Below are 26,257 nucleotides of genomic sequence, written 5' to 3' on the forward strand. Positions count from 1 at the left end.
TTGTACTTGCGTCTTCAGGTCAAGGGGATGTCACTCTAATTGTAGTAAACAGGAAGTAATAAATTTACGAACCAAAACGAGTCTGTCATGGCGCCGATGTGGACGAGTCACGCATTTCGGCTTGTGAAAAACTGATTACTTAGACCCATATCGCAATAATGATGACACTTAGGAGTAAACTGTAACATAGATGTAAGCATCGTTTTTGATAATGTAAGAAAAAATTCCCCTTACGTCCTATCTGTGGGATACAATCTGTGTGAATATGGAGGGAAGCATATATCAGCTCGATCCGTTGCATTCACTTTTTACTCGTCTTTCTGAGCATCAGTTCTTTCACATTGTTCTCTTGAATGGACACCACTAACTTTGGATCAGTTTCTTTAGAAACAGTATATGCAATTAATGTAAAATCAGACCCAAATCAAAACTTCTTGAAAGTTAAAATTGAGAAGTAAGAACAAAAACATAAAAACAGCAAAGTACACTTTTTAGGAACACAACATGCTTGAGACATTACGTAGAAAAATCAAGACATCCCAGTGGTTTACAGAGATGTTACCAGAAATCTAGTCACCATGATTGTTTGATGCTATTAATCTAGCCACATACAACAGCGTCACTCATTGAGAAATAAGGCGATGATGCTGAAAAAAATAAATGACTGCTTGCATTTGTGTGGTTTAATTTAATTAAACCTACAAAAGAATTTCAAAGCAATTCATAACTTAAATAATTGGACCTCAATATTGAAAAATTACTAAAAAATAGATGTTCCATGATCATGATAAAGGCATGTGGCAACCTCATCAGTCACATTCCTCAGAGCTACATTTCAACAAATACATAGTATTTTTCATTAACTTATGTTAGTAAAACTTACATTAACTTGTGAAAGCTTTTATCTCAAGCCATCATTGTGTTGGGTAAGCTCCCTCCCCAATCACCCTATTATTTTAGCATGGAGGCTCAATATGGCATCTGAAAAACTTAGAAACAATTACTTGGGAAGGAGCTTGTGCACATCTTTACCAAAATGGCAGAGGTTCTCCGCTAAAATACCTTAATTGTTACTTGCGTGAAGTCTTGAGTCAAATCCTGTTCTGCCTGATATTATAGTGACCACATACAGTTGACACTATTATTTACATTCCTTGGTGCATTATCTTTATTCTCAACATACACACTGGTAATTGTATTGAATTTGATTCCTCAGGGCTGTTTTCACTGATTTAGGAAATATCCCCTCTAAACCTATATTGTATGTATGCACATTTGATATTTGATGCTGTTTGATGTTCTGTAACCATGGATACCTGTTAGAGAAGGTCATCTACATGACCTTCATTCAACCAATCGAATTCAATGCATGAACTTCCTGAAAAATATGTCAATGTCTAATACAAATTGTAGGTTACATTAAATATTTCTTATCACTGTAATTATTTCCCTTAATTCAAAGTGTGTCAAGCTTTCCCAGTGATTAAGAATTGTAAAAAAATAAGAACAAAAATAATACAAACAATTAAAAAAATAAGAATCCATAAATGCCAAAAGACAGACACTAGTCTTTTTATTTGGATATCACTAGTATATAAGGGAAGGAAAAAAACCAACATATCAATATTAATGTTGGGCAATATAAAAAATGTCCTAGTACTCCTACCTTGCTTTTCGCTTTTGAGAAAAAATTGCCTGATAAACCTTTTTTGTGTAGCCTAACTGATGATTGCTTGAAAGTCTGTGATATATAACAGTAAACTTGAAACATTTTTCAGCGTTAAACTAGTAGAATCTCCATCATGAGTCAGAGACGGTGGGAGTTGCCTCCTCGATGGCTCCACTGCCCACGGAAGGGTCAGCCTGTTGCAGGTGAGCTTGTGTCATGGTCTGTTCGTCATTTGTTATACATGCTTGCCATCTGTAAATATTTCTCCTGTGAAATGTACATCCAGATGAAGTTGAGACTTTGCATGTTTTTACAAATACGGAAGTGAAAGTCTTTTCAAATACTTCAGATCCTATTGTTCATTGTTTTTGCGGCACTTGAAAATAATTAAAATCAGAAAAAATCATTGAAACATAAATGTCATTAACCAGGATGACAATAAAAAGTCTTCAAATGTTCCTGTTCCATTTCTTACTTCATTTTTATAAATTGAAAAGTAATGAACACTACAAGGAAATGTTCACAAGGAAAGGGTTCGATCCCCTGCCGTGTCATACCAAAAGACGTTAAAAGATGGTACTTGTTGTTACCCTGTCTGGCGCTTGGCATTAAGGGGCTAAAACAAGGACTGGTCGGCTCGGAGTCAGTATACTGTGTGTGAGTGGGGTATTCATGTTAAACATTGTCATGGTATCTCAGTGAGCTAGCACTATAAATCGGCATCAGTCCGGACTAGTACAAGCAGCCACACAAACACATACACATACATGCACGTCGCTAAATAAGTGCAATAATCTTGGACGCGACGTTAAACCCAATTTCACCTCACCACCACATTCTTAGAAAGCACAAGGCCAAGCTAAATCATGATGTTGGAACCACAAAGTAATGTGTTGTAACATATCATTGATAGCTTTTCTTATGGGCATGATTAGTTTCATAAAGTCTTCAAAAGCTGACTGTTGGAGGTGAATGACAACATTGTTATACTATTTTACACCTTGAACTGTTCCTGTTGCTGATGAAATGAGCATAACATGCATAACCGACATGTGTAAATAGAACTCTCTTCATTACATTGCCACTATGTTTGGCATCAGATTAATGATGCTTGACAACAGTGATTATAAATGTTGATGTTTGCTCAGTATGGGAGTCATTCTTTCCACAGGCAAGTTTCTCCCATTCAAGACACCACTGGACTCAAAGTATGATGATCAAATCCCTGATGAAAATATTTTCAACATCCAGATGCTCTTCCTTTCTCTCAAAACTTTCAAGGTATGCAGTTTCCACCATGACACTACATTCTTCCATAATGGAGAAACCAAGTTTATGCTGTCAAACCTCATATCTAATTATCTAATCTACTCTTTATTTCTCAAAATCTCATGTTTATCATTTTGTATTTTACAATATGGCTTAGATAATTTGACACGATCAGGAAATAGTTGGTTTTTTTGTTGTTATTTTGTGTGTGTGTTTTTAGGTGGGTAGTAGTTAATATTTTGCAGTTTTAGAGATAAAAATATACATTTTTGAACTTGTCCTTTCTCACACTATGCATTTCTCCCTTCTTCTTTCGATTATTCTGTGGAAACATGCTTGACAAAGTTTTGAGCTTTTAAAAACAATTCACCTGAACACATGTCCGCATCGCCATGGTCACCACCCAAACAAATGGGTCACACACTGTAATCCCGTGCATAGTGACCTACAGGACATGATCACATGAATGCCCCTGCCACATCATTCCCTTTATTATTGCCACACAGGATACATGTACTGAGTTCTTAGAGAATACATTTTCTTCATGTTTTTGCAGATTTCCCTCCAGTATCAGTATTCATTAACTTTACATTTTAACCTGATAGAGGATGGATTCCGGACATGACAATCGCCCGGCATATCTTGAGTGCAGACAATCCTTTTCCACTTCGGATTCTCACAATCTCTGTTGTGATTGTCATGGCCTTTTTAGCAAAGACAAAAGATATTCCTAGTGTTCTCATCTCACGGATAAATCGACCTACGCAAATGCCAAGAATCGATGATCGGGGAATTGACACTGATTTCTACCATACCGTCGGTAATCTAACACCCATCTCCAGGTATCAATGGACCTTTTCCGACTTCAAAAGCAGCATCTGGAGGAGCAACAGAAGAGGAATCGATGTCAAACACAACCACCTCCGTGAAGTTCAGGGAGCGAAGACTAGTTCCTTTTGTGGCCGAGGGCGTGGCCATCAAGGACATCGGGCTCAAAGTCCTCCGGGCGCTCTGTGTCATTCACCGCTTCCAGGGATATGGGCGAGCCTGCCAAGCACAGCGACACGTCCCCCAAGCTGTGGGAAATTACGCCTTACTTGTACCCTTTGTAGAGACTCCCGTAGGCAGAAGACTCAGTCTATATGCAGCAAACTGGTCCATCCTGGCCGATGCTTTCGTCACGGTTCTCCTGGAGAACGGTTACAGGCTGCTGCTAATCAGAATTCTTCCGCCGACGTCCACACCCCTTCAGTGAGTCTATGCGGCCAGTAAGCTTCTGTTGCTAAAAGAAACCATCGGTATGTTGCTTTCAAAACAAGCTATAGAATGTCTAGGTCCAGACCCCGGTACCCAGGGATTAACTCCCCGATCCTCCTGGTCCCTGAAGAAAGACAGCATGAGGTTCCGGATGATCTTCGATATAAAGACATTCAATGCGTTGTATCTAGAAGACACATTTCAGCATGACATCTCTCGCACTCCTTTGAACAATCAGCCGACCCGGCGACCAAATGGTCAGTCTCAACCTCCAGAACAGGTATCTATATGTACCCAACCATTGGGAGCATTGCCATTTCCTACGTGTCATTTTTCAAGGCCAACACTACCAATGGAAGGTGCTCCCTTTTGTAATTTCTATGGCCCTTTTTACCCGTGGCTATTTACCCATATTACCAAGCCCATCACAAAGTTCCGGCACATTTGAGGGATAGTCTTCAAGTCATACATTGATGATTGCATTCAGGCCCACGCAGATCCAGAAGTTGCTCGGACGTCTGACCTCAGCACAAGCCCTCTCACTCAGATTCGGTACTTCTTGAAGCCCCTCCTTCAGGGCGACAATTGCCAGGTCCAGATCTCGCTGCCGATCTCTCTGCGTCCGTATCTTCAGTGTTGATTGGTGATATCGAATATTGTGCCGGAGTCTCTTTGCAGCTGTTGTCCCGACCCAACACATCTTTGTCGACGCATCGAATGTGGGCTGGGGAGCTCACTTTCATCCTACAGGTGGCAGGGCACTGGTCTGCCGAAGCGAAGCGACTCAATATCAACAACCCCGAATTCTAGGCATTCATTCTGGTAGTGTCCCACTGGGCAGAGCTCCTTCGTGCATCACACCTCATGATCCAGTGGGACAATCTATCAGTTGTCTGGTATTTAAACAAGATGGGCTCCACCAACCTGAAGTTGCTCCTGTCACTGTCGATCGACTTTTTGCCAGCTGATTAACTAAGGTCTGAGTGGGGCACATTCCCGGGCACATCAAACAAGGCGTTTCCACCCAATGATATTGCAGTCGCTCTGCCAACTTAATCCAAGCCCAGATGTTGACCTCTTCACAAGCAGGTTCAACGTTCAGATACTGATCCTCAGGCATGGGACCATGACGCTCTCTCTTGGGAGGACATCAATGCCTAGGCCTTTCCTCCCAACGGCATTCTACCTCAGGTCATTCAGAAGGCAGCAACCACCTTTCACTGCTTTTGGTCACGCTATATTGGCCAACTTGGGGTTGGTTCAATGCTGGTACAACTCATAGGAAGAAAGTTCCACCATCTGCCACTGCAGGATGATTTTCTCCAGCCTCTCTCCCACCTGCTACATGTGTCGCCCAAAACGCTCCATCTGGCTCATCTCCAGAAGTCATTTGTCACCAAAGGGTATGCAAGGAGAGTAGCCAAGACCAACACTGAGGCTCAAATACCTCTACTAAGACCCCATATGGCCACAAATGGAAAGTGTTTGAAGCCTACTGTCGAGCTTGTGACATCAACAAGCCATCCACTGCTTCTTCTCAACAGGTTGCTGAATATCTCCAACATTTGCGATCTACTTGGAAGCTTAAAGGGTCCAAGCTTTGGCTACCTATCTCGATGCGATCAACTCCGTCATTGCCACTACAACAGGATCAAAGATCTCTACGGTTGCTGAGTTAAAGTCCTTCATTTGGTCTTACAACTTGGCTGATCAGTCATCTTGCTTTCAGGCAAGTCTTTGCCTTCACTGGATTGCTTCAACCTGTGACATCCAACTCCACATGATACTTGGACCGTCGCCTCGACCATGGCCTTGCACAGTAATTGCACCTGTCCACCATTATGGAGGGATGCTTTTGGAAGTCTGGTACTGTTTTCCCTTCCCATTATCTACATGAAATCTCCGTCCCCGACGTTCAGGGCCTCCATCTGCACTACAGATGACATCTGCACACCAGCGCAGATAGACGATACGGGTACCCACTCCTGCTACTCAGTACTCCTTATCTTGTAGATACAGAATAAATCTTGGAACTATCGCACCTGTGTTTATTGTCTTTATTATTCAGGTTCCAGACTGTGTACCCATTTGATGGTGAGGCTCCACCCCTGTAGACTCCAGTCTTCAACATCGAAGTCACCGCAAGGTGTGGCCGTTTCGGCGGTGTCCTGAGCCCTTACCTGCTCACCTCTCCCTTGTGCATGTGGTGTATCAGTATTGGTTCGAAGATCCTCTTATGGATATTGTCGATCATTTCTCTTTGCGTCTTAGCATGCTTCAATCCCTTGGGCATGATTGATAGCTTTGACTAAGGGTTAAAAGAGATGCTGAGCTGGCTTACCCTATTGTCCATCGGAGATAGTGGAGTCTGTCTTGTAGAATCGATTGACTGGAGTCCCTTCTGGATCAATTATGAGTTGTATGATGAATACTACATGATCATTCATGAAACGATGTCATACGTAAAAACAGGTAACACCTGTCATACCCGATTTCATGATGTTACGTCCGCCTAACATATAGGGATCACATCACTTATTTTGGTGTGTCTTCCCCCGCACGAGTTCTTGTCTTTATGACATTAGGCAGTGTTCTAGATTATTTTATTTGTATCACTGTTTAGCACCAGCTTCCTCGTATGTGTCTCACGTCTCATGGTTGTAATCTATACAGACAAGGGTATCTGCACCTCTCCGTCCAACCGTGGGATAAATGCATGGAATGAGATAGGTTAAGTTTAAATTTTTTTAAATTTATATACTTATCCTATCTCACATGCTATATCCCTTCCGACTATCCCCGCATCTCAGCTGTTCTAGCCTGTTAGCTCGAAGAAAGAGAATGATCTGGCAAGGTAGTCATGTGATCATGTTGTGTAGGTCGCTATGCACGGGTTTACAGTGCGTGACCCATTTTCTTGGGCAGTGACCATGGTGATGCTTGGGATGTGTTCGGGTGAATTGTGGTCAAGTTTATGTTTTTTTAAAAGTCTTTAACATAAGTCTGCCTATAGCCAGTCCATAATTGTATGACCGCTACTCCAAAGCCCTAAGAGACCACGAAGATCCGGGGTAGAATAGGTCTTCAGCAACCCATGCTTGTCGTAAAAGGCGACTATGCTTGTCGTAAAAGGCGACTAACGGGATCGGGTGGTCAGACTCGCTGACTTGGTTGATGCATGCCATCAATCCCAATTGCGTGGATCAAGGCTCATGAAATTAATCACCGGATTGTCTGGTCCAGACTCGATTATTTACAGACCGCCGTCATATAGCTGGAATATTGCTGAGTGCGGCGTAAAACAACAAACTAACGAACAAACAACCAACTAAAGCCCGAACTTGTGGATTGGCTTGTGTCTCAAGACTCCTCATCACCTCCATGATGTAGTGTCTGCACTCTGCGTCAATGGTGAGGACAGTCGTTACATCATCTCCATGATGTAGTGTCTGCACTCTGCGTCGATGGTGAGGACAGAGTCGTTACATCATCTCCATGATGTAGTGTCTGCACTCTGCGTCGATGGTGAGGACAGTCGTTACATCATCTCCATGATGTAGTGTCTGCACTCTGCGTCGATGGTGAGGACAGTCATTACATCATCTCCATGATGTAGTGTCTGCACTCTGCGTTGATGGTGAGGACAGTCGTTACATCATCTCCATGATGTAGTGTCTGCACTCTGCGTCGATGGTGAGGACAGTCGTTACATCATCTCCATGATGTAGTGTCTGCACTCTGCGTCGATGGTGAGGACAGTCGTTACATCATCTCCATGATGTAGTGTCTGCACTCTGCGTCGATGGTGAGGACAGTCGTTACATCATCTCCATGATGTAGTGTCTGCACTCTGCGTCGATGGTGAGGACAGTCGTTACATCATCTCCATGATGAAGTGTCTGCACTCTGCGTCGATGGTGAGGACAGAGTCGTTACATCATCTCCATGATGTAGTGTCTGCACTCTGCGTCGATGGTGAGGACAGAGTCGTTACATTCTCTCCATGATCTAGTGCCTGCACTCTGCGTTGATGGTGAGGACAGTCGTTACATCATCTCCATGATGTAGTGTCTGCACTCTGCGTCGATGGTGAGGACAGTCGTTACATCATCTCCATGATGTAGTGTCTGCACTCTGCGTCGATGGTGAGGACAGTCGTTACATCATCTCCATGATGAAGTGTCTGCACTCTGCGTCGATGGTGAGGACAGAGTCGTTACATCATCTCCATGATGTAGTGTCTGCACTCTGCGTCGATGGTGAGGACAGAGTCGTTACATTCTCTCCATGATCTAGTGCCTGCACTCTGCGTTGATGGTGAGGACAGAGTCGTTACATCATCTTCATTGGGGGCAGTTTATTGTCAGTACCGTATATCAGATGATGAAGCTGGAGTTTACAGTATTGGTTTGGATGATAACAACACCAAGTGCTGTAGGTGTCTTGTAAGAGGCGGGAAATGAATCTTAACATGACAACTGCTCAGGGATTGGACTGTCTGTGTGAGCATTAGCTCTGAAAACAACAGTTCAATAGCATGAATTTGACTATGAGATTAACTACTGTCTTGGTCTACGGTCTTGGTCTTGTACAAGTAGATCAGTGTCTGTGTCTAGTCTGTGGACCGTCTAACCATTAATAGCTTAAATGTAGGCTCTGTGTAAGCATAACACAAGGCAGTGTAAACTAATTGTTTTGCGAGATATGTTTAATCAATATGTTCGACCGAAGATGTTTACAGAAGGGTAGTTCCAATGTGACGTTTCTAAGGCCATGTGTTTTTTAAGGTCTTCAAGCTTTGTAAGCCATGTTAACTACTCATCTTTATTTGTTTCAGACCAAGATGGGCCTGCTGATCGACCTGACCAACACAACCAGGTTCTATGACAATAAGGAAGTTGACGGCCAGGACTGTAAATATCTCAAGCTACAATGTAAAGGGTGAGCAGGGCTGGACATTTATAGAAAGTAGAAACAAGCCAGGTGTCTAGTGAAAAACAATCTTCTAGCCAGGTGTCTAGTGAAAAACACAATCTTCTAGCCAGATGTCTAGTGAAAAATACAATCTTCTAGCCAGACGTCTAGTGAAAAACAATCTTCTAGCCAGATGTCTAGTGAAAAACGCAATCTTCTAGCCAGATGTCTAGTGAAAAATACAATCTTCTAGCTAGGTGTCTAGTGAAAAACGCAATCTTCTAGCCAGATGTCTAGTGAAAAACACAATCTTCTAGCCAGGTGTCTAGTGAAAAACGCAATCTTCTAGCCAGGTGTCTAGTGAAAAACACAATCTTCTAGCCAGGTGTCTAGTGAAAAACACAATCTTCTAGCCAGATGTCTATTGAAAAACACAATCTTCTAGCCAGATGTCTAGTGAAAAACACAATCTTCTAGCCAGATGTCTAGTGAAAAACAATCTACTAGCCAGATGTCTAGTGAAAAACACAATCCTCTAGCTAGGTGTCTAGTGAAAAACACAATCTTCTAGCCAGATGTCTAGTGAAAAAAAATCTACTAGCCAGATGTCTAGTGAAAAACAATCTACTAGCCAGATGTCTAGTGAAAAACACAATCTTCTAGCTAGGTGTCTAGTGAAAAACACAATCTTCTAGCCAGATGTCTAGTGAAAAACAATCTACTAGCCAGATGTCTAGTGAAAAACACAATCTTCTAGCCAGGTGTCTAGTGAAAAACACAAACTATGTTTGAGTATCACTAGCCCAACACTCAAGGCATTTATCATATTCGCCTGCTCCAATAAGTGCCCCAAATCAAAGTCTAGACTTATCTGTAAATAATCTTTATAAAGCGCTCCCTACAAAGACCGAAAAATGATATGACAGTCAATATTTTCTTGTGCATATGACAGAAACAGTAAGAATGGGTGCATAAGTGAAAACCTTTCAGTTTCAGCGATGTTTGGACTAAGTTTGATCACTACTGCTTGATCTCTGAAAACAAATTTACCTTTTGTAAGAATTTAACAAATGCCCCCTTTGAAAATTTTCTTAGTGCATGGGATGTTTTTATGGCGAATTTGGTAAGAGTTGTCAGATATGGTCATGGTGGTATGATATGCTCTAACTGCCATTGTTGAGAGTGTGTTCTATGTTGTGTGTTTCAGTCGATCTGAGACTCCCACTGTGGAGCAAACACAAGCTTTTCTTGAAGTGTGTCACAGATTTTTAACACAGAAACCTCTGGAAATTATTGGTAAGAATGCTTTTCTTCTGTAATTTTGTGTCAGATCATGCAAAGTGCGGTTTCAGTTGATATGATTAACACGTTATATATTAATTAATCAATGTAACCAATATCTCAGATTCTAGTTCATCTGGCTCTTCATTGTTTTCAATACAAAATTGGATTGTGACAGTGTGGCTTTGTAACACTTTGTGAGTAAGTGTAGGTAGGAGCACTCGGACCTGGTGTCCAGTCTTTGAAATGGTTAGTCAGAGTCTGGGGTGTGGAGCGCTTAGCTAACCACTTCAATGATTAGACACCGTGGTCCGAGTGCTCTAACCTGCTTAGCCTAGTGGTTAAAGCGTTTGCTCGTCACGCCGAAGACCCGGGTTCGATTCCCGACATGGGTACAATATGTGAAGCCCATTTCTGGTGTCCCCCGCCGTGATATTGCTGCAATATTGCTAAAAGCGGCGTAAAACCATACTCACTCTTTCACTCACTCTAACCTGCTTAAACCATGTCCAACGTTTGTAGCACCTAAAATGCTTAAAAAACATTGTTTGTTAAAGGTATTTTGAAAGATATTCAGGAACTATATGCTCAACTGTGAGAACACTGTGAGTTGCCCCTATGTAATGCATGTTACGTACCTGCACCTTTCACACATGCACATCGCTCTTTGCAGACTCGGGTGATGAAATGCATGACCCGGGTTAAGTATACCATTCATTTTGGATCAGCTCAGCGCATTTATCAATCACCTAAGCACTACTCAATCTGACTCATGTCCATGTGCTCCATACAGGCGTCCACTGTACTCATGGCTTCAACAGGACTGGCTTCATGATGGTGGCTTATCTGGTGGAGAAGATGTCCTGGAGGTGAGATCCGACACTTTCACAGCATCATTGACTGGATGTTTCTACAAGTGTATCAGAGCTCCAGATAAGCTGCGTATCTGCGTAAAAAACGCATCAGAAATGCAGAAATACACAGTAAAATAAAATCCAAGCGTATCAAATACGCAACAAACATTACAGCTACGCTACAAAATAAAACTTGTGCGTATCATCAAAATATTGTGAAGTAACCCTGCGTAATTGATTAGCAAATCAGCAACTTATTTTGAAATTATAAAGGGGCATTCCGTCAACCTTGCCAAACTCCATGATGACAGTTACATCATGATCATTTGCCATCACACTTTCTTGTGGAAGTATCGTGGTATTTTTGAGTCCTATAAAGCTCTCGAACCCACATGACACCAGTTTGCAGGGACTAGATAAATAGTGTTTTAAATATTTAACTTAAATACCCACATGTGTAAAAACTAGTGGGTAACAGAAATTTGAATACCCAGATAGAACTACTGATACCCAATGATTTTAAAATGCATGGGTAAAATACCCACAACACCAAAAGCTTATCTGGAGCTCTGTGTATGTTTTCATACTGTCCCTTATTCACAAAGGGTTGATGGGGTAAGGAGAAGAAGGTCAAGGTTCAATTTCCTGCTGTGATGTGGCCGGAATGTTTCTTAAAGCAGTGTACCTCATTCACACAATTCATGAATCATAAGGAATAATTTTGTATGCCTGGCCCTGTTCCACAAGGCAATCTGAGAACTATAGCTGTTGTAGGTCAGTTTTATGATATCAATGTTACTGTCAACTTAGCACGAAGATCGATTTAAAGAACGTAGACAGGACATTAGGTTTGCGAGGATAATTACACCACTATCAGAGAAAATGCAGTTAGCATAGATTTTAGTAAGGGTGATATGGGTCATTGTCTGATGCAATACCTTGATGTCTTGGTAAGATATCGAATGTCAATGCCGTGATACACTGTTGACAAAATAGTTATCTACCGCCAAACGTTTTGCGGGGTGTATTAAATTGGACACCTTCCGTCCTTGCGTTGTTTCCAGAGCTGATCTTGAAAACCGTGCAATATTTCTTCACCAAATGTGGTACATAGATACAGTTGTTGGTGAACTAGTGCCTTTTAATAGTTTGGAAATTTTGAAAAAAATATTTTTCTTGTTTCCAAGGCAACGACTTTCCCTTAGTCTGGAAATGGCAGTAGTGCTTGTTTCTGGAGCAGATTTTGAAAACTGTACAACATTTCTTCAGCAAACTTGGTACATAGATAGGTTTAGTGGTGTACTGGAGCATATGATAGTTCATGATTATTTTGTACAAAAAAATGTGCAGCAATTCGGGAATTAGTTTGGCCTTATTATACAGTTACCTTCCTAGGGAGTTACTACATTATATCATGCATCTAATTTCAAGACACATTTCAATTTGCACAATGCATTTTAATAATTTGTTCCATGTGCTGGCGATAGAAAGATTTTGGTGTGAAAATCTTTCTGTCAATTTATTGGGTTGTTTTTATTAATGATTTTATTTTTGAAATATGTACCTTGCTTAAGGGGCTGTAAGGTATTCAAGAAGTGCTCCAAAAGTTGTATTAATTATCCATGTTTTAAGAACAGTCTGTTGTTGAATCTAAGACTTGGTGAATGTGAGTGACTTTGTCATTATGTCAAATTATGCAAGGAAAAATACAATGCAGTATCTTAGAGATATAACCTATTTCAATACTATTATTGATTTTAATAACAGCAATGCTATTGCAATAGGAGAAATGTCCCCTATAGTCATGTATAGTCCCCCTGATTGATTGTAATGTATTTCTAATGTATGAACCATATTGTTACCACCGATGTGTAAGCTATAGTTTAGCTGATTAGAAGTCTATAATGAATGATGCCTGTTTGTGTGCTGTGATATTGTTTAAGGATGGTGACAATGTTTTTTTACTTCCAGTGTAGAGGCAGCTGTTCGAGCTTTTGCACAGGTGAGGCTTGGTGAAATATATGTGATGTAGATTCTGGGGAACTGGATAGCAAAAATTTCGAATTCATAATTTTTCTCATTTCACCTCTGAAATAATTGAAAATGGGAAATGTGTATCTGAAGTTGTGAAAACCAGTGAAACTCAATATTGCAATCTGTTCCATTCCAAAAGGTTTTTCTTTTTTTAAAGTTATGTCTTGTAACCTACTCTGCTTCTGCAAACAATCCAAACCTTGAACATCCTGATAGTTCATATGCCAAACTTGTAGGCACGGCCCCCTGGCATCTACAAGCAAGACTACTTGAATGAGCTGTTTGAGCGGTACGGAGACAAGGAGGACACGCCCCCTGCCCCACCCCTCCCTGACTGGTGTTTAGGTGAGTGGTGTGAGTTTGTCATTGAGGTGGAACATTTCAGATACACATCATGGCTGCTCCGTATTTGGCATGTGTGACCTCGCTGTCTGAGATACTGCAATTCACTGTCCAGAGTTGCTTCCTGGTCATGTAAGTGTGCCAGAAACCTATGATAATGGGTTTGATTTCCAGATTCTTCTTGATGATGTGTTAAAGTTTATCTGCACCATACCAGTGCTCATGAGTTTCACCAAGGTGATGAACATAAAAGACTACTGTCACTTAACAGGATCTTATGTTCTGTGTTTCCATAGACTGCCTCCATTGTCTAGTGGTAGAGCGTTCGCCAGGAGAGCGGAAGGTCCCCGACCGCGTCATACCAAAAGTTGTTAAAAGATGGTACTTGTTGTTACCCTGTCGGCGCTCGGCCCTGAGGGGCTAAAACAAGGACTGGTTGGCTCGGAGTCAGTATACTGTGTCTGAGTGGGGTATTCATGTTAAACTGCGGCATGGTATCTCAGTGAGCTAGCAGGGGTGGTCGGGTAGCCTAGTAGTTAAGTGTTCGCTCGTCACGACAAAGACCCATTTCTGGTGTCCCCCACAGTGATATTACTGGAATATTGCTAAAAGGGGCGTAAAACCATACTCACCACGGTAATGTCTGATGTGATGGCAATGTGTTTGAGGCTGTAGACAGACGGTAACTTGATGTTTTCACCTTACTTCTCAGAATATGACGACAGTGTTGATGATGATGGGAATAGTATGAACAATCAGTCAGAAGCCTCTAAACAGAATGGTTCCAGCAAACGGAAACGGGAATTCAACAAAAAGGTGAGTTAAAATCCTTGTAGATTGTCAACCTCAAGAAGTAGGTGTCCCTTCCTTAGTAATTTGATTGTTAATTGGCTCAAGAACAACTTACTTGTAACACATGTTTTTTAAGATTTATTAATACAAGTTACAAAGGTTTATCTTAGATAATACTGTTACAAGCTTCACATTTTGTAAATTTACAATCTTAAAATAACAGAAACACTGTCATGGGAAGCGTTTACCAAAACACTTGATAGCGTGTCAATGACGGCATCTGGACAAGCCGGGGTATGTGGTTCAGCAAAGGTGACTGTCATCAATCATTGTTGTATGACATCATCCTTCAAAATCCATGCTAGTTCGCTAGCCCTAGACTACTAAGTTTTGCTGAGAACAAGTGAAAATACAATGATGATAGTCCTCTCACAGTCTGAGACCTACAGACTCGGAGGACTAGTGAAATAAGGTTTAAACTACTCCTCTGGACTAGTCTTAATAAAAGGGTGGTCGGGTAGCCTGGTGGTTTAACCGTTCGCTCGTCACGCCGAAGACCCGGGTTCGATTCCTGACATGGGTACAATGGGAAGCCCATTTCTGCCATGATATTGCTGGAATATTGATAAAAGCGGCGTAAAACCATACTCACTCACTAGTCTTATAAAGAACAAGAAGTCTAAGGCTGTGACACACACACACGCACACACAAGAAAGATCAATGATATTATAAAGATCCTGTAATTAAAGTAATTATCAAATCTTACAGTACGGTACACCATTTCATTATGTCACAGGACCCTCATATTTCCTGTACGGACCCTTAAAGTTTGTTTATGGGGTTCCCTTGACCGCCGGTTTTGTAGGTCAAGATAAAACCGTAAATGTCTCATTGCAGGATGCCAAGTTCATGGAGGGTGTGTCGGGGGTGTTACAAGTGTCGGTGCAGCCCCGGCTGTCACAGATCCAGCAGTGTGTCCAGAGGATGTGTGACTGGTCCGGGTAAGACACTACGACCACTTTGTTATGTTCTTCAGGTTGTGTATGTATCTCATGCCTAGTGGGATGATCCCAGTGTGTTCCCAGTGCTTTAGGGTTGTCTGAGCTGTGAGTGTGTGTTGCAGTAATGGCTTCCCTGGATCCCAGCCCGTGTCAATGGACATCAACAACCTCGACTTCCTCAGGAAGAAACCGTATAAGGTCAGCTGGAAGGCAGACGGAACAAGGTAACGGAGTGTTGTGGATGTTTTGTGTGTACTGAGTAACAGTGTCAGTTAGGGACTGATCAGTCAAGTAGTTTCTTAAACAGATACAACTATTGGGGCGGCTTCATTGCTTCATTGCTTCATAGCGCTGCGGACCCGTGAAGATCCTGGTTAAAATAGGTCTTCAGCAACCCATGCTTGTTGTAAGAGGCGACTATGCTTGTTTTAAGAGGCGACTAATGGGATTGGGTGGTCAGGCTCACTGACTTGGTTGATGCATGTCATCCTATCCCAATTGCGTGGATCGATGCTCATGATGGCAATCTCTGGATTGTCTGGTCTAGACTCGATTATTTACAAACCAGCGCCATATAGCTGGAATATTGTTGAGTGCTGCGTTAAACAACAAACAAACATGACGTAAGACAAGTCCCTAATTTACACCAAATCTGAGTATTAAGCTTTGTACAGGCGCATGTGCTTCAGTTATGTAATATTAAGAAACTCACATATTGGGGGGGGGTGCTGTTTTTGTGCTGGATGTCCTCAAATATTGAAGCAAGATAGTCTGTCACTAACAAGAATTTCAATCATATTCAATTGTCACAGTACAGAGTTGTTCGCGGATAGGTTACATTTCTGTGTCTACCCCACTCACACCAGCAGCCCGTGGAGATCCTGGTACATGTGTACCGCTGTGTGTTTCAGGTACATGATGTTCATTGATGGTATGGATGAAGTGTTTATGGTGGATCGAGACAACGCAGTGTTTCATGTGCCTCACTTACAGTTCCCCAAGAGAAAGGATCTTAACTCACACTTAAGGGAAACGTTACTAGACGGGGTAGGTCGCAGTAACATCATGCTAGTCGTTGTAGAGTCCATGATGAGACAGTCATCATAATCATGGAGCGGTATTGGAGGGGAAAGTGGAACTGTAAGTGATAATGCCCATGTGAGAGTCATTGGATGCGTATGGTGAAGAAACAGTTTTCTGCATTCAAGAACAACCAGACTATTATTTACAGACCAGCGTAATATACCTTAAATATTATTGATTGATATCAGATATTTCATTACATGCTCCATGGGAAAACATATTTCCTTGCTTCTCACTGACATTCCAGGAGGGGGCACGGGTGGCCTAGTTGTTTAAGGCGCTGCCATTCGCTGTGCAGAGGTGCGTCCCATGGGCACGCCAGAAACCTATTATTGTGGGTTCGAATCCCAGTTCGCCCCGATTAAGTTTCTTGGTTTGTCAGCACCATACCTGGGCTCGTGGGTTTCACCGAAGTGGTAAACGTCTGAGACCTGCATCATTATAACTGGAATACTGTTAAAAGCGGTGTTAAACCCAACTCACTCACTCATTCACTCTTTCCAGGAATAAATCAAAGTGCAAGCACAAATTGAGTCATAGTTTACATGATTTCAATGTGTAAATTGACATGATGGCCGATAGTGTTAAAGATGTGGGTATGGGTTGTGTTGCAGGAGATGATTCTAGACAAGGTAGAGGACAAAACGGTACCACGATATCTTGTATATGATATCATTAAATTTGAGGTGAGTTGACTGGTCAGACTTCTACAGCCATTTCACAAGCTGCTTTAAAATATGCCACTCAGAAGAAGTTAAATCTGTCATGACAGGTTGACTATAGTAATATGAAAGAATCGGGTGTCCTTCAACTTCTTAATATTATGGTCGCTATATGGCTGGAATAATGCCGATGCGAAGTTAAATTTTAAAAAATTTAACTCGCTCACTCTTGATATTATGCTATTGAAACCTTTATATTGCTCAGTGTGAACTTATGTATACAGAGAATCTGTTTCTTGTCAGGGTCAAGATGTTGGGAAGACAGATTTTGACCGGCGATTGTTATGCATACAGAAGGAAATAATTGGCCCACGATATGCAAAGATACAACAGGGCATGCTGGACAAGACTAAAGAGCCATTTAGTGTGAGAGCCAAGCCCTTTTGGGATGTCACCATGTGTGCGAAGGTAATGCACTGAATGAGGGGATGTTCAGATGTTACTGGTAAAGACATACGTACAAAGAGGTATCAGAAAGTTTGGAGACTGGCATGTCTTAGTTGTTGTTATGCTGAGTGTGACATATACTATTATTGACCTGTGTTTGTTGAGTCATCTTTCACAATTATGCATACTTCAGTCCAGTAACTTGTTCATATTTGAGGAGGGGTGGTCGGGTAGCCAAGTGGTTAAAGCGTTTGCCCGGGTTCGATTCCCGACATAGGCCCATTTGTGCTGTCCTCCGTTGTGATATTGCTGGAATATTGCTAAAAGCGGCGTAAAACCATACTCACTCATAACTGACTTTGATTCTAAGCTATCCCACTCCTTGGCATTGAAATGGAAAAAATTTAGTATAGTGCAGTCATAATATTTTTTCCCCTAGGGTCAGTCAGTATTGATGAATGGGTACATGCTGTTTATGGGGAGGCTGACCCATCATTGGTCACATAGGGTGAAGGAATTTCAATTTGGGGAGGGAAATTGGCAGATGATTTGAATTTGGCAGATGATTTCTATGTGGGGGGAGAGAATTTGGCAGATAATCTCCACTAGTCACCAACAGCACACAAAAATCCATTGATGCTGTCCACAACCTGGTACTGAACAATAGGCCCGTCACACTCCATGAGTTCCTAGAATGCTATTGGATGAAATGAAGGCTATGCAGTTCTATGTATGATACCCCCTCGTACAAGGGCTGGTCAAAGAGTTTAACTTTCAACTATGGGCCATAACAAAGTGAACTAGTCAGTGTAGTACATTGTTTGAGTAGTTCATTGCAAGTGTATTTCGTCTGCGAGCCCCGTGGTTTATTCTCCCTGCAGTGTTTTATTGTGCGATAAACAACTCTCACTTGTTGATTATTTCTTAAATAAAGTCTTTATGAAGTCATACCTCATTTGCAGCTCCTGGATGGGAAGTTTACCAAGGAAGTGAGCCATGAGGTGGATGGTTTGGTGTTCCAACCTGGATCTGATGTGAGTTGATGTTCACATGGTCACATCATGTACATAGGAGTCCTTTATTGGCGATGAATATTTCACTTCTTCTTCTCATTTTTCTCCTCTATCGACCCCTCAGCCTCTTTATCACTCTTCTCCTCTTCCTCATTTTTCTCCTCCTTTTTTTTTTCCATTCATCTTCCCCTTTTTCTCTCCCCTCTCTCTGTCCATCTCCTTCTCTACCACCTCCTTGGTCTAGTGGAAGAGAGTCCACCCAGAGAGGGGAAGGTCCGGGGTTCGATCTTCTCGCGCTCAGCATTAAGCGGCTAAAACAAAGACTGGTCAGCTCTGAGTCAGTATCCTGTTGAGTGTTCGTGTTAGGTTCATCTTCTTCTCCTTTTTAGTGTCCATCATCTCCATGTGCATCTCCTTCACTGTGTCCATCTCCTTCTCCATGTGCATCTCCTTCTCCATGTCCATCTCCTTCTCCTTGCCCATCTCCTTCTCCATGTCCATCTCCTTCTCCTTGCCCATCTTCTTCTTTGTGTCCATCTCCTTCTCTGTGTCCATCCGTGTCCATCTCCTTCTCTGTGTCCATCTATGTCCATCACTTTCTCCGTGACCATCTTCTTCTCTGTGTCCCTCTTCTTCTCCATGTCCATCTTGTTTTCTGTCCATCTAATTCTCTGTGTCATCTCCTTCTCTGTGTCCACCACCTTCTCTGTGTCCATCTCCTTCTCTGTGTCCATCTCCTTCTCTGTGTCATCTCCTCTGTGTCCATCTCCATCCATCACTTTCTCCGTGACCATCTTCTTCTCTGCGTCCTTCTTCTTCTCCATGTCCATCTTGTTCTCTGTCCATCTAATTCTCTGTGTCATCTCCTTCTCTGTGTCCACCACCTTCTCTGTGTCCATTTCATTTTCTGTGTCCATCACCTTCTCTGTGTCCATCTCCTTCTCTGTGTCCATTTCCTACTCTGTGTCCATCACCTTCTCTGTGTCATCTCCTTCACTGTGTCCATCTCCTTCTCTGTGTCCATCTCCTTCTCTGTGTCCATCACCTCCTCTGTGTCATCTCCTTCTCTGTGTCCATCTGTGTCCATCTCCTTCTCTGTGTCCATTTCCTTCTCTGTGTCCATCACCTTCTCTGTGTCCATCTCCTTCTCTGTGTCCATCTCCTTCTCTGTGTCCAGTTCCTTCTCTGTGTCCATCTCCTTCTCTGTGTCCATCCGTGTCCATCTCCTTCTCCTTGCCCATCTTCTTCTCCTTGCCCATCTTCTTCTTTGTGTCCATCTCCTTCTCTGTGTCCATCCGTGTCCATCTCCTTCTCTGTGTCCATCTATGTCCATCACTTTCTCTGTGACCATCTTCTTCTCTGTGTCCCTCTTCTTCTCCATGTCCATCTTGTTTTCTGTCCATCTAATTCTCTGTGTCATCTCCTTCTCTGTGTCCACCACCTTCTCTGTGTCCATCTCCTTCTCTGTGTCCATCTCCTTCTCTGTGTCATCTCCTCTGTGTCCATCTCCGTCCATCACCTTCTCCATGACCATCTTCTTCTCTGTGTCCCTCTTCTTCTCCATGTCCATCTTGTTCTCTGTCCATCTTATTCTCTGTGTCATCTCCTTCTCTGTGTCCACCACCTTCTCTGTGTCCATTTCATTTTCTGTGTCCATCACCTTCTCCGTGTCATCTCCTCTGTGTCCATCACCTTCTCTGTGTCCATCACCTTCTCTGTGTCCATCACCTTCTCTGTGTCCATCACCTTCTCTGTGTCCATCTCCTTCTCTGTGTCCATTTCCTTCTCTGTGTCCATCACCTCCTCTGTGTCATCTCCTTCTCTGTGTCCATCTGTGTCCATCTCCTTCTCTGTGTCCATCTGTGTCCATCTCCTCTGTGTCCATCACCTTCTCTGTGTCCATCTCCTTCTCTGTGTCCATCACCTTCTCTGTGTCCATATCCTTCTCTGTGTCCATCTCCTTCTCAGTGTCATCTCCTTCTCTGTGTCCATCTCCTTCTCTGTGTCCATCTGTGTCCATCTCCTTCTCTGTGTCTGTCTTCATCTCTGTGTCTGTCCTCTTCTCCGTGTCCATCTTCTTCTCTGTGCCCATCACCTTCTCTGTGTCCATCTGTGCCCATCACCTTCTCTGTGTCCATCTGTGTCCATCTCCTTCTCTGTGTCCATTTGTGTCGATCTCCCTCTCTGTGTCCATCTCTGACTGTGTCCATCATCTTCTCCATGTCATCTGCTTCAGTGAACAATTTTTATGCAGTATTTTGAAATGTGAATGGGTACTTGATAGGGCTTGGGCGGGCAACTCGGGTACTTGGGTCGGGTGGGTACTGAGTAGGACCCAGGTACCCACAGGACTATCCGGAGCCGTGGTTAGTCACATTATACACTGTTTCATGACAAAAATTCACTATATAACTGCATGGTTACCCAACAATTTTAAGTCTCTAATGTTCGCATTTCGTCATGACTATGAACACGTTCCTTCTGAGTTATATATGTTTGAACAAACCTAAAACTTCAGTCAACTTCAGTGTATGCATGACCACATCGTTTTATATGTGTATTTAAATACTTTTTGCAAGGGCTACTGTCAAACTATTCTCAATTGGACATTTTGTCTCTTGACAGCAATAGCAGGTACCCAGGTAGGGTCGAGTAATAGGGGTGTGGGTACCCGGGTAGTAAATCTGTCCCAGCCCTAGTACATTTGTAATGAATATATGTGATCAGAGACTCTCTGATGGCTCAGTATTGAGTTTGAATAAAATGTAAGGATATTAATTATCTATATGATGTATTTCAGCCTTACAATCCAGGGAGATGTCATGATGTTCTCAAGTGGAAACCCCCAAGCATGAATTCTGTTGATTTTAGGTTGAAAATAGTCAAAGAGAACAGACCAGGGTAGGTTTATAAAATTGCTTATTCAAATTGACTTGTAGTCATTAAGAATGACCTCCCTTGTATAAAATCTTTGGTAAACTGTAGCAGGCCTTCATTTAATAGGAATTATTATACTTATGTATTACTTTCAGTCATATATCTATCAAAAGTAGGATAAAAATAGTGAACATTTTAAAAGTTGTGTTGCTATGTCAACAATTGTGAACTTCCCTTCTTCAGAATGTTGCCAGAAACTAAAGGCTACCTGTACGTGGGCAGCTTAGATCAGCCATTCTCAGCCATGAAGGTGAGAGTCAAGCATCCCACTCACAGTGCCAGGTGGACCCAAGAATTGCTGACTTGCAACATTATGTGTTTAACATTTAACCCGTGAAGATCGGGGTAGAATACGTCTTCAGCAACCCATGCTTGTCATAAAGCTATGACTATGCTTGTTGTAAGTAACGGGATCGGGTGGTCAGGCTCGCTGACATGGTTGATGCATGTCACCGTATCCCAATGGATCAATGCTCATGATGTCAATCACTAGATTGTCTGGTCAAGATTAGATTATTTACAGGCCGCTGACATATAGCTTGAAAACTGCCGAGAGCAGCGTTAAACAACAAACAAATTAACAAATGTTTCTGTTACAAAGTGATATCTTTCTGATAAGCAGATAAGTATTAATTAAATTCAGAATACATTTATATAGGCAAGATATTCATGTCAGCATGCTGAATGTCACGTTTTCAATTTTTAGGCTGAGGAAATAGAATAGGTGCCAAGAGAAGTTTTCCAAGAAGAAATACGCAATGATAAGTCTTTTAAGATACCACTTAGCAATGAGTTGCAACCAATCAGATTCATGCTCACATGAACATTCGTATTTTCAATATTTTTTCAGCTGAACAAAGAACTGAAAAGTTTAGACAACAAAATCATAGAGTGTTCCTGGGATGGAAGAGAGTGGAAGTTCATGCGGCAGAGGACAGACAAGTCTTTCCCTAACGCATACAGCACAGCCATGGGTGAGTGAGTTTGTCACACTGCTGCAGGGGGAGACTTCATCCACAGCCTCCCCAACCTCCCCCACCTCCCCCACCTCCAGGAATGTGGAATCATAAACAAGTCACCCCAACTGGTTTTTTATCCCCCGCCCAATGAAGTTGGCGGGGGATATAGAAACGGGGCTCTGTTCGTTCGTCCGTCCGTCCGTCCGTCCGTCCGTCACGTTTCGTTTCCGGAGCATAACTCATAAACCGTTCAATATTTTTTCATCAAACTTTGCAGGTCTGTCAGGTACATGCTGAACTGGTGCCTTTTGATATTTAGAAATTTTAGAAATATCTATTTTTTACGTTTCCATGGCAACAAGATGGACTTAGGTTCTGTGAGGGTAGGGTTCGGTTTTTTTTTACAATTTCCATGACAAGTTCCACCTCGGTTAAAAAAAAGTTAGGGTTTGTTTAGATTTAATTATGTCATCAATTCTGCAACAGGGGCGGGGGATATAGCCACGTTAGTGTTAAACTCTTGTTTTAATTAATTCCTTTTACAAAATTCAACTTGAGATTGTATTCTTCTATTGGGCTAATTGATATGTAATTTGATTTAAACTTCAGAAAATTGTTTCATTATTCTGAATGAAACATAATTCATATGAAATTTTAGGTGCCAAATTCTTTTATGCGAAAAACTGTTTTCTTCTTTCTTTGGAGTAATAATGAAGAGTTATTTATGCAATCTTGCGAACATACAATTGATGCATATGGCCATTCTGTTGATTGACATTTCAATGTTTGTACTGTCTTAAAGTTGTAAACGATTTGGTATCTACACATGTCCTGACATTTGTGTTCTCTGCAGGTGTCTGTGAAAGTATTCGTAAGCCCGTGACAAAAGACATCCTGATGCACACAATAGAAAGAGAGAGGTGGACACCCCCAGGGTCAAACCGCTCCGAGTTCGGCCACTCCTCAGACAGAGACTTGATGCCCCCTCCTGCCAAGATGCCCAGACACTGATAGTGACTGTGTTTCCTATCCAGATTGATGGACGTGTGTTGACCGTGTCATTTAGAAGCAGTGATTGTAAACCGGTGAATCACTTCAGTGGAGTGTGACCGTCACAACAGGTGATGGTGGGAGTTTGGGCCATGCTGACATATCCCGCAGCAACCACAGCTTGTGCAGTCCCGTTCAGTGATGACATCCCCAACAACAAGGACATGGTAGTGACTGGAGGACCAGCAGAATGGGAAAATAGCAGCAGTGTGTCGACCGAGTCGTCTAGGCTCTTGATACTCACAATGGCCACATTAGGGGTAATTCAGGCCGTCATCAGTCAGGAAACTTCAGGGAAACTTCAGGCCTGTAATAATACACTAAGTCATCTAGGCTCCATTACTGACAAAAAGGGTTAATCCGACAGTCATCAGTAGGGAACTACTGGGATCCCTATAGGCCTGTAGTAATACACTAAGTCATCTAGGCTCCGTTACTGACGATCATGACGATAAGACTTAGACAAACAGTCATCAGTATTGAGAACTAGTTTGGTTTCCTTTCGGCCTGTAATGATTCACTAAGGCATCTAGGCTCCATTACTGACAATAAGGGTTAATCTGACAGTCATCAGTGGGGGGATAGATTCCCTCCAAACCTGCACTGATCCACTAAGTCATGATGAATGATACATCCCTTGATACTCAGGCCATGATCATGACTTACAATTGAGTTAAATCGTAACAGTGCTGATGGAGACTAACTTTTTGGAGGAAGTTGAACTGAAGTGTTGGTGTTGTCGAATCATCCATGACATCGAAACATAAATGATGAACATTATGCTAGGAATCTAATGGAGAGAAAGAGACAGCTGTTTTCAGTGGTAGACATAGTGACACTTCATGGCCCGTTTTCCCAATGGTTTTCTGTGAATGTTGATGCCTCTCATTACAAGGGTTGTTATTACAACTGGCCAACATGTTGCAAAAGGATGCAGTTGTACATCAAGCAGTCATTACAACAGCTCTAGTTCCTTGACCATGGACTTTTCTTATGTTGTTTATATGCTTGAATATTGCGTGCGAGTCCAAGCCACTGATTAGTTTGCTGCACTTACCTCTCTACCTTCACCATCCAATGTCATTAAAATCAGAGCTTAGTTCACGTTACCGCTCAACACAGATCTGAGGACATCCCATTACGGCTCACATCAGAACAACTTTTAATCCGTCACATCAGAGCATCGTTTACTTGATCTGGACAGTTACAGTGGGCATGTGTTTTCTTATCATTCAACCTCGAAAAGGTTATCACGAGGTATTCAGAACACACGAGATATTCAGAACACACGAGGTATTCAGAACACACGAGATATTCAGAACACACGAGGTTTTCAGAACACACGAGGTATTCAGAACACACGAGATATTCAGAACACACGAGATATTCAGAACACACGAGGTATTCAGAACACACGAGGTATTCAGAACACACGAGGTATTCAGAACACACGAGGTATTCAGAACACACAAGATATATAGAACACACGAGGTATTCAGAACACACGAGGTATTCAGAACAACAGTTACAGCCTGTACAACTAATTCCGTCAATAGCATTGTCCATCTCTCGCTTCAAAGAGATAAACATTTGAAATGGAAAAGACTTTCCATAGCCCATGGGAAGTACTGCCATACAATCTCAGCCATCTGTTAGACATTTGAGAATTTTCTTGTGTTCAGTTTTCAAATTTGGAATCGATAGTCTGGAATGGACAGTTTGAAAGTAGTTTCAGAAAGGTGCTTTCTGATTGGTTTATGTCGATTTGTTGGTAGTCATTTTATTGGTTGGTCAAAGTTTTCGAAAGGTCGTTCTGACGTGACCTGTAATGGGATGTCATCAGATCTTTGTGTGGCAGTAGCGAGCACGGAGATATTATTTTAATGAGATTGCTTATCCATCTGCACCATCACCCATCTGTTCCATCGCTGACCCTGCCTTTGAATGAGTGTGACAATGTAGAGGTAAATGTGACACACTTATACAATCATGTACGGGGCGTGATGACCATTACACCGAAATGATGTATTCTTGAAATACTCAAGAAACATCTCGCATTGCAAACATTAAATTTCTAAAAATAATCTGATCTCTTGGTGTTACTCTCGAAGTATAATAATAGGCTGCTTGGTCGTAGCCAACTTCTTTGCAAGCCAGTGATTATTTTGACTGGTGTAACACAACATGTTTTGAGCCCTCATTCCCCTGCCATGTGTTCTCATTATTTACTATTCACACAATTAGAAAACTCTTTGGGAATTATTCTGATTAATACATAAACCCGTCTTAAATTCCTTGTTAGAGGACATGATACCCGTCATAGTGGAGCCTTTAGAAAAATGTTAACCTATCAAAAGGATACCACATCATATGTTGAAGATCACTTTGAACTTTGGAGAGATGAGTGTATGACAAATAACAGCAAAGAGTTAAGATTCATTTTCATTGGAAATTATTTTGCAGTTTTTGTCTGAACAACGCATGCTTAGTACTGTTGCACAAGATGTTAGAGAGGTTCAGGAAAATCCCTGCTGATGGAAATGAGAAGGATGTTATCAAGTATCATTTCAGAGGTACCGTATTCGACGTAATAAGCGCCCCGTCTTAATAAGCGCCCACAGCGATATTTGCTGATATATTGGCTAGTGAACAATCCCAGTTAACATCCCTTCCAATTGATCATTGTACACAA

General features: G+C 42.0%; 1 protein-coding gene across 3 annotated transcripts; it reads left to right on the plus strand.

Moving 5' to 3' along the window:
• Positions 1 to 89: 89 nt before the first annotated feature.
• Positions 90 to 26,257, plus strand: LOC124148416 (mRNA-capping enzyme-like). 3 transcript variants are annotated; one of them, XR_007218833.1, is made up of 20 exons: positions 90 to 192; positions 1,779 to 1,872; positions 2,841 to 2,950; positions 9,033 to 9,136; positions 10,317 to 10,405; positions 11,184 to 11,259; positions 13,216 to 13,246; positions 13,515 to 13,623; positions 14,333 to 14,436; positions 15,311 to 15,414; positions 15,537 to 15,638; positions 16,326 to 16,461; positions 17,112 to 17,183; positions 17,463 to 17,627; positions 18,569 to 18,640; positions 21,420 to 21,520; positions 21,740 to 21,806; positions 22,407 to 22,530; positions 23,369 to 24,822; positions 24,859 to 26,257. XR_007218833.1 is itself a non-coding variant. In XM_046519501.2 (19 exons), exons 2-19 carry the CDS (start codon positions 1,803 to 1,805, stop codon positions 23,524 to 23,526), a joined length of 1,794 nt encoding a protein of 597 aa, XP_046375457.1. In that variant the 5' UTR covers positions 90 to 192; positions 1,779 to 1,802; the 3' UTR covers positions 23,527 to 26,257. The 3 variants fall into 3 exon arrangements, 1 of the variants encoding a protein (XP_046375457.1); XR_006862963.2 differs by having other exon boundaries at positions 25,057 to 26,257; XM_046519501.2 differs by having other exon boundaries at positions 23,369 to 26,257.

Source organism: Haliotis rufescens, unplaced genomic scaffold, assembly GCF_023055435.1.
Source record: "Haliotis rufescens isolate VD_foot unplaced genomic scaffold, xgHalRufe1.0.p SCAF_1, whole genome shotgun sequence".
NCBI lineage: Eukaryota > Metazoa > Mollusca > Gastropoda > Lepetellida > Haliotidae > Haliotis > Haliotis rufescens.